We start from the raw sequence: 9,702 nt of genomic DNA, 5'->3' as shown, positions 1-9,702 counted from the left end.
CATGTTAATAATTTCAGTATTTTTGTTAGCTGTTCTGTATTCTGATACAATATTATCTTTAGTACTCACATTTAAATCAATGACCAAAGTCATACTAATATTAGGTACATTGGACAATTTACAACACCAATTGTTGACCAGAGTATTATTTCAATTATTAAAATGATTCTTCTGACAAAAATTAGTGATAACTTAAGGCCAAGATTTTTGTCTTCCCGAGAAAAAATGTTTCTATATAATTATATATAATTGTATATAATCATATATGATTATATATGGAATCACATATATAATTATATACAATTATATATGATCATACATAATCATTGAAAGGACGATCAACCCTGGACGCGATCAACCTGGTTGTTAATACGGCCAAAGAGGCAATCGCAGGAACTAGATGGAAGGGTGGAACGAAGAAGTACTGCCTGGTGGCTGCCTTGGACATCAAAAATGCTTTCAATTCCGCTAATTGGGACTGCATCATGCAAGCTCTCGACGAGAAGAACGTGCCAACATATCTTCGCAGACTAGTGATTAGCTATTTTACAGATAGAGTGCTGAAATACGATACAAAGAATGGTCCGAAAGAGTATGATATAACCGGTGGTGTGCCACAGGGCTCTGTTCTTGGTCCACTTCTGTGGAATATCATGTATGACGGGCTCCTGAGTGAGTGATCGTCGCCAAACACCTCGACGAGATTCAACATCTGTTTGACATCACTTTTGAGAAGATCAACCAGTGGATGGATACAGTGAACCTACAACTGGCCAAGCAGAAGACCGAAGCAGTGCTTATTACCAGCCGAAAAGAAGTTGAAACAATTAAGATAAATGTCGGTGACCGAGAAATCACATCACAACCTCATATACGATATCTGGGAGTGATGCTTGATGCCCGACTCAACGAAAGCGTCAGTAGTGAGAGCTAGTCTCGCACGATTGATGCCGAACGTCGGAGGCCCAAAGCAGAGCAGGAGGCTACTATTGTCATCAGTAGTCACATCGGTGCTCACCTACGGAATATCAATTTGGGCTGACGCACTAGAGGTGCAAGATTGATGGAGAAAAGCTGGACCAATATATCGTATGAGTGCCCTACGAGTTGCAAGCGCCTTTCGAACAATATCAGAGGAAGCAGTGTGTGTCATTTCCGGAACTTTGCCGCTCAGAGTCCTAGTTGAGGAAAGACGGAACCTTTACCAACGAAAGAGGACAACCACACAAAGTGCCGAGGAACTCAGAGCTGAAGAACGGCAGAACAGCATCGCACGATGGCAATCGCAGTGGGACGCCGCGACAACAGGGAGATGGACACACCGTCTCATACCGAAGATCGACGTTTGGCTAAACCGAAGTCATGGCGAGGTCAATTACTACCTGACGCAGTTGTTGTCAGGAGATGGATGTTTTCGGACGTATCTTTACCGCTTCAAGCATGATGATTCACCGGAGTGCCCGTCCTGCCCAGGAATCAATGAAGACGCGGAGCACGTTTTCTTTGAGTGCCCACGATTTTACCCACAGCGAGATGAGCTGGAGATGATCCTAAAGAAGAAAATCCAACCAGAGACAATAGTAGAAGCAATGTTGTCATCAAGAGCCTCCTGGAACGCCATCAGCACATTTGCAACAGAAGTCCTTATAGACTTGCGTTCCATCGAAAGAAGAAGAGCAAATGACAACAACTAGAAGAAAGGTAAAATAACACCTTAGCTACAAGAAGAAAGAGCAGTAGCTAGATCCTCCCCTCACGAAGTAATGCCTAACGGCGGTTTCCATGAGGGATTAGGGGAAAGAGGAAAAGGGGTTTAGGGTTTAGTGGGTAGGGGCGCTAGCGTCGAGTTTTAGTATGACACTGCGTCGAGTCGCCACATATCCAGGCCAAACAACTATGCATAGAATCCGTAAAAAGGATTCCCCCCCCCCTTAAAACAAAAAAAAAAAAACACACACACACACACACACATACATACATACATACATACATACATACATACATACATACATACATACATACAGACATAGTGACATCCTCGCGGGAATAGTCAGGAAAGCTTCCTAGGACCTCAAAACGTCGAGATCTGATGAAAACTCGATTTTCGAAAAACGGGGTAAAACCAATAACTTCCCGATTTTTGAAAATTTTCAATTTTCTTAGCGGGAAGTTAAAAAATGTTAATGATGTCAATAGTCTTAGATTTCTGACTTATCAAGGTCTCTTAATGGTTTTGCTAAGAAATCGCTCGATGATCTTAAGCTCATAGAAACCTAATGGAAATACTTTTCACTAAAATTTTTTTTTTATGTATTAATACAAATACTCAGAATTCGATGCAATTAATTGATAATACAAAAAAGACCCTATTGTTATTTAAGATTTACTGTTCGTCTATTGGTACAACCAAAATAAGCTAATACCCAGTATCGGAACAGTCAGCTATATTGATATTATTTATTGACATTTACGATATACTGTGTTGATTGTTTACATCAAGCACAACAACAAAAGTTTTTGCGAAATAACATTTAATACAGAAAGTAATTTTATTATAAAAATTGCTTCAAATATTCGTAAATTTTAATTTGAAGAACAAAAGCAAATTTCTGTTTCTCGACAAAATTGATAAATTTAATTATTTTCGTGTAACTACATGTTTATTCTATATGATTGGATGAATTATTATTACTAATGAACCATTTGAATATTTTCTAAGTAATAAAAACCAGTCATGTACCCTTCGTCGTTCCGGTATTGGGTCTTTTACCTTAATTAAAAATTGATCATTACTTCCTGAAGATAAAATTAAATTACTAGATTTTTTTAACCCTTCAGCACTCTCGCAAAACGATTTACTATCATTACTCGCGCGATGAGAAAAACTCTCACGCCTTATGTGGAAGCGCACGCATGCTTATAGTCCCTTTAAATAAATTTCTTAAAACAAAAAAAAAATTGACTTATTTAAAAATAATATTTAATAATAATACATCCAAACACAAATGCACTCTTACGGGAACCTCCGAACTGTACCGATCAGACCCGATTTTTTTAATTTTGACCCCCCTACTTTACTATTGCGATGAGAAAATATCTCACAGAGTTAATAAAATTTATTTTATTTTTTTATAGTATAGAAAAATTAAAATAATAATATTGTAATCTGAAATAATATTAATTTTTTGACAGATAGAAAAAAAATCACATAGTCATTCCATTTGAAATTTGAAAGAAAATTTGAGTTATTGATGAGCGTGAGAGAAAATCTCATAGCGAGAGTGCTGAAGGGTTAAATCAAGTTTTTATGCTGCTTGGTCAATATTTAATTCAATTTTTTTCCAGTGTAGTTTCGTAAGAAACGCAATTATAAACTTTAGCGTCCCATTCCGGCCATTCTGTTGAATATTTCGCGCGTTTTTAGATTATATAAATAGTAGGAAATTCCAAGGATGACTTGCCCGATTATCCGTTTTTATACTTATCATTTATTAGTCACCATTTACGGTTATAAAAGCTGGAAAAGTGGGAGGAAGGAGAGAGGTGTACGACCTTATGATCATCAATCAACTCTTTGATACGGCAACCGCTATCACTCGGACGTGCTCGCTAAGATATCATGATACACTATTACAACTACTTACAAATCATTATATCATCTTCACTAGTGGTATTTGTGTAAGTATGATGTACATTTGTCTCATTAATCAATTTTTATTATAAAAAACATTTTTTAAGAATTATTATTACAAGAAATTGATACGGAATCATTATCACAACAGCACCAGTCGAATTTTTCTCGATATTTATGGATCAATCCAAGAGCACCAACTCCACCAATCACCGATCCAGTTGCTCCGAACAATAAAATTCCTAACCCGGTGGCTCCCAATGACTGACATATAGCGAACACTGATCCAGCCTGTAAAAATCCAATTAATTATTTTGTAATTATAAATTAATAAGACAGCTGAAGTTATTTTATTTATAAAAAATCATGACATTTAAATTAACAGACGCTTGATAATTTTTTGACTTTTTATGAATGTTAAATTAGGTCTAGAAAATTATTTTTAAAAAATTGCATTTATAATTTTTTTAAGCCTCTAAAGATGAAATTTTTTAAATAAATTTTTCTTGTCATAATTTATTAGTTAAAAAATTTATAAAAATTATCAGATGTCTCTCAATTTAGAATGAAAATTAATTTAGCCGACTCTAGATTTTTCGAATTTTTTTTAATAAAAAAATTATTACAAAAAAATTTTTTTCAAAATTTTATTTGTAAAAAACATGAAAAACTATAAGTACAATTTTTTAAAAATATTATTTAGTTCAAATTTAGTAATTAAAAAAGAACTTAAAAAATTAACTATGTTGGCTAACTTTAGTATTATCAATTTAAGCCGACGTTTTTAATTTTTTATTTTATTTTTAATTATTTAATTAGAACTGAATAATATTTTTACAAATTGCATTTGTAGTTTTTTACAAATGAAAATTTTTTTTTATTTTTTGTAGTAATTTTTTCAGTTAAAAAAAATTCTAAAAATTTTTAGATGTCAGCTAACTTAATTTTCATTCTCAATTTTAATATTATAAAAAAATGAACAGTTTAAACTGACCGCCACAGCGGGTCCTTGCCAACTTGCAGCGAAAGATCCTGCAGCTACACCAGTAGATCCAAATCCCAAAAATGGTAACACACAAGCTCCGATTGCTCCACCAGCAGCAGTGATTAATAGACCACACACTCCCCACTTAATCCATTTAATGCGCAGTAGTTTTAGGTTTTCTTCATTTATTAGCGGTTTTTCGCACGTAGGACACAATTGATACCCATCAGCTTCAGTCTCCATTTTTATTGAATTTATATGTAAGAATATATAAATGCAAGTGTAAAAATTATTATTTATATTTAATACGTGTTGATTTTTGTAGATTGCTTATGCCCTCGCAAGATTACAGATGACTGATAGAAAAAGAGATTGTGAGTTTATCTTTACATCGACCTTCATAACTACGCATGCGTAGTGACTTTCGCATTTTGGAAAGGGAACTACGACGAGATTTTTCGGAAAACTAGAATTCAAATTTGCGTGCGCAAGCGCGCGCCTCATATTTATTGTCATGATATATTTATGTGTCGTTTATGTATATTATATTCACTTTCAACCAATCAGAATGAGAATAAATATTTTCAACCAATCACATCACGAATAGATTGGTTTCACATACATTTCATCTCAATTTTATTATAGGATTTCTTCTTTTTGTTGGATAATTTAATTATATATACATTGGAAATCGGAAATAAATCAAAGAAAAGAATAAATCAAAATAGAATCATTCAATTTAAATTCATGAAGAAAGTACATTCAACTTAATGGGCTGATTACCTTGTAGCTGAAAAAAATTTATCAAAAAAATTCGACTTTTAGAAATTAAAATAAATTATAAGTGCAAATTTTTAAAAATGAATTTTTTATAATAATTGATTAGTTGTAAAAATTCCAAGAATTGTTAGATATCTACTAATTTCAGTATCATGAAGAAGAAATTTAAAAGAATGGAAAAAAATTCAAATTTTGTTATTTTTATGGAGTCATTCTTGTTCCGGCGCTAAAAAAAGCCAATATTCATTATTTTTTTACACTGAAACTTATTATAGATATTAATATAAAATTTATTCAGCTCAACAAATATCCCGTGTAAAAAAAAAGTTTCCTGAAAAGTTCCGGAATAGTTCCTGGTCCGGAACGTTCCTATGATAAGACAATCCGGAACATCCCCGGAATACTTTTGCAATATTCTCGAAATAGTTCTGGATCATTCATGGAACACTTCCGGAACATTTCCGGAAAATCTCCGACAGACTTATAAAACATCGCTGGAATACTTCGAGAATAAATTAGGAATACTTCCGGGACATAATCCAAACGTTTACCGCAAATGTTTCAGAAGCATTCGAGGGTTTTTCCAGGAATATTTTAAACATATCCCCGATGTATTCCCGATATATTTTGTAACTATTCCCGATTTGTTCCAGAAGTATTTCGGGAATATTCCAGGAATGTACCGGAGATGTTCCGGAAGTATTCCTAATTTATTCTGGAAGTATTCCAGCGATGTTCTATAAATCTGCCGGAGATTTTCCGGAAATGTTCCGGAAGTGTTCCACGGATGTTCCAGAACTATTTCGAGAACATTGCAGAAGTATTCCGGGGATGTTCCGGATTGTCTTATCATAGGAACGTTCCGGACCAGGAACTATTCCGGAACTTTTTAGGAAATTTTTTTTTTACACGGGAAACTCTTGAGCAACACAAAAAATATCTAACTTTATTTTTTTTATATTTTTACGGAGATTAATATTTATTCATAAATAACAAAATGGCGAAAATTTTAAAAAAGACGCCATTCGGCCACACCCGAAATGGAAGGTAGATTTCATAGAATGAATTATCATCTTATCTCAATAACTTTCGTTTGACATGGAATGAAATTTACTTTAACGTACATAAGTAGGTTGTATTACATATTGCCTGAAAACGGTTTAATTGAACTCTTAACTTCGATAAAATACCTAAAAATAGTCAAAATGTTAATGTTATAAACGTTAAATTGAAGATAATTTCATGAGCTTTTACATGAATTCATCAAAAATTAGCCATCTCTTTTCAATCAAAAGTTATACATCAATGAAGTCACCGAAAACGTGATTTTCACTATTTTGATCATTTTGAAGAGCTGCCATTTCTAAACTTATTGATGGATTTGGCTCATCTTCGAACTCATTCAAGGTTATTATCCAAAGAATATGTGTAACAAATTTCATCTAGATCCGTCAAGAACTGTAGAAGCAATCGCGGCAACATCCCGCGTTATATTACATATATATGTATATATATTATATATATACATACATACATAAATTTTTTAACTAACGTTATTTTTGAGCTTTACTCGACTAGTTAAGAGATATTACGACAAAATAAATTCCGATATGAGGACCAATGCAAAAGACTGATTTCTATGAAATCTACCTAAATGTATCTTGTCAACTAATGATATTTTTAAAGACATAAGCTCATCTCGACATTTCACTCATCGAGACCTTTTATTTGAGTACCCACATCAATTTTTCATATATTTTATATATTTATATATATTACATATATGTATATATGAAAAATATATCAAAAATGCATGTAGGTACTCAAATGAAAGCTCTTAATGAGTGTAACATCGGAATGAGGTTCTTTTTTTTTTTTTTGTTTTTTTTTGGGCGAGAGGAGGGAAATCTTCATAAGACACCGGCTAGATATTGATGATTTGGTTGCCGGTAGTGTGAGATTTTACTCACTACAACCCTCCCCTCTCATGTACCTGATACTGCGGGACCGTGTTAGCATTACTTCGTATTACCAGGCCCCCTTCAAGCTACTCCTGTAGCTATTTCCTCCTGTAGCTATACCTCTTATATAATCCTGTAGCTATTCCTCCGTTTTCTTTCCTCTTTCCTCTTCTCCAGCAGGACCTCACGCGTCAGCCTTCAAGGCCTCGACATATGGGATTTTTTACGTCCCTCCTACTATTCCCTCCGTTTTGCGGCTGTGGCCGACTTACAGTCTGTACCCGCATTTGCCTGTGCCCCGCCCATTAGCACAGGTGCAGGTACAGTCGGCAAGGAAGCAAGCCCCTGAAAATCGCAGACAAATTGCGACTGCCAGGGCTCGAACCCACGCCTGAGCGACTGCTGTACGGCAGTTTAAGACTTAAACCGCTCGGCCACGCAGTCACCTAACATCGGAATAAGCTTATATCGTTAAAAGCATCATTAGTTAACAAAATACATTATAATTCGTTAATTATTAACATTTTCATAAATATAAGTCCATTATGATATTATACTCATCGAGACCTTTCATTTAAGTACCCACATGAATTTTTTCATATATCTTATATATATGATATTTATAAAATATATGAAAAGTGCATGTGGGTAGTCAAGGTCAACAACAATTTATAAGTAAAAAATCTATTAAATAAACAGTTTCCTGTGGACTGAATTGGGAATCTAAACCATTCTGGAATCCACCGGAAGACACACAAAAAATTTCATTAGAATCGGTCAAGCCAGAAATATATATATATATATATATATATATATAAAGATATAAAAAATATGAAAAAATTCGTGTGCGTAGTCAAATAGAAGGTCTTGACTAGCTTAACTTTAGAATGAGCTTACACTTAAAAAAATGTCAATAATTGAGAAATGACGTTGTATTTTGTTCACTGATGATATTTTTAATTATGTAAGCTCATCTTGATGTTACACTTATCGAGACTCTTCATTCGAATACCTACACTAATCTTTTATATATTTTGCAAATATGATAAATATTATATCTATAAAATCTTTTATTAAAAAGCTTATGCGACGTTTTAATTGTTGTCGCTTTTCACTGCGACCTTTACAGTCTTTCAATGTCTGAATCATCGTGTCGTACACGGAAAAAAAATCCTATGAAAAATTACTATAGTAACATCGTAATCCAGGACTAGACTTTCAGTATCTCGATTTTTACGATGCTGCCGTCTACAGAATACAATTTGAATTATTGAAAATTACGATGTTATTTAGTAAATTTTTTTTCCGTAAGAGCAAGTGAATAAGGACGCATACTATATGTTTTAATAAAAGAGAGACAGAGTCTAGTAGTTTGCGACGCCACCACCGAAAGATGACCAACTACTGTATCGAGGGTCTTATTATGTGACTGAACAGAAACTTTAGATATTCCCTCCGATAGCGTGAGGGGATAAACCTTGGACTTGAGGCGAAGAGGACACCGGGTTCGATTCCTGGATGATACAGAATTATTTTTTCGGTGACCTTAACTTCTTTTTAATTTGAGTGACAGAAATTTACGATGTTGCATCGTATAAATTACGATGTTTGAGTTCTGGTCCCGCACTGCAATGTCCTATACTAAAAATTACGATGTTATCATTGTAATTTTTCGTACTATTTTCTTTCCGTGTAGATCTCATTTAAAAGAAAATCGAATTTTCCTGGAAAAATGTCAAAATGGCGAGGTGTCCCGAAGTAGGGGGTCTGAATACACCAAGAAATATTTATGACAAATATAATAAGCAGATTTTACTATCAAATAATTATGAAGACTCCATTCAGCAAAATAAAATAAAACGAATTAATTTTTACACCAAAATTAGTTAGTTTATCGACAGAAAACGACTGTTTGAATTATTTGAAATATTCGAACTATTCGAATTATTCGAACTATTCGAATTATTCGAACTATTCGAATTATTCGAACTATTCGAATTATTCGAACTATTCGAATTATTCGAATATTCGATTCGAATTTCGAATCGAATAGTACTATTCGATTCGATTCGATTCGAACACTATTCGCACACCCCTATTAAAATTAATTATTATAAAATTACTTGGGTATGCATGAGTTATCTGACACAGGAATAAAATTATGTTTGCATCGACAGTGAAAGTCAAAACATTCAGAATCTTTTGTTAAGCATTGATGCTCGTCCCAACAGTTTCCACCTAAAATTGGGTAACACGTCGCATTATTAATAGAAATATGATGAGATGCACAGATACACTTATTTTCATGACATTGATAATGCCAGGCATCACCACAGTCTAATAAA

The 9,702-nt window shown here is 33.7% G+C and overlaps 1 protein-coding gene across 1 annotated transcript; it reads right to left on the bottom strand.

Annotated features, from left to right (window-relative positions):
- Positions 1 to 3,698: 3,698 nt before the first annotated feature.
- On the bottom strand, positions 3,699 to 5,057 carry LOC123262727 (interferon alpha-inducible protein 6-like). Its single transcript, XM_044725099.1, has 2 exons — positions 4,626 to 5,057; positions 3,699 to 3,922 (listed from the first exon to the last, which is right to left on the bottom strand). Exons 1-2 carry the CDS (start codon positions 4,857 to 4,859, stop codon positions 3,734 to 3,736), a joined length of 423 nt encoding a protein of 140 aa, XP_044581034.1. The 5' UTR covers positions 4,860 to 5,057; the 3' UTR covers positions 3,699 to 3,733.
- Between the last annotated feature and the right edge of the window lie 4,645 nt (positions 5,058 to 9,702).

Source organism: Cotesia glomerata, linkage group LG4 (genome assembly GCF_020080835.1).
Source record: "Cotesia glomerata isolate CgM1 linkage group LG4, MPM_Cglom_v2.3, whole genome shotgun sequence".
In the NCBI taxonomy this organism is placed as follows: Eukaryota; Metazoa; Arthropoda; class Insecta; order Hymenoptera; family Braconidae; genus Cotesia; species Cotesia glomerata.
Note: the sequence above shows the minus strand (reverse complement) of the source record. Positions and strands in the feature narration are given on the sequence as shown.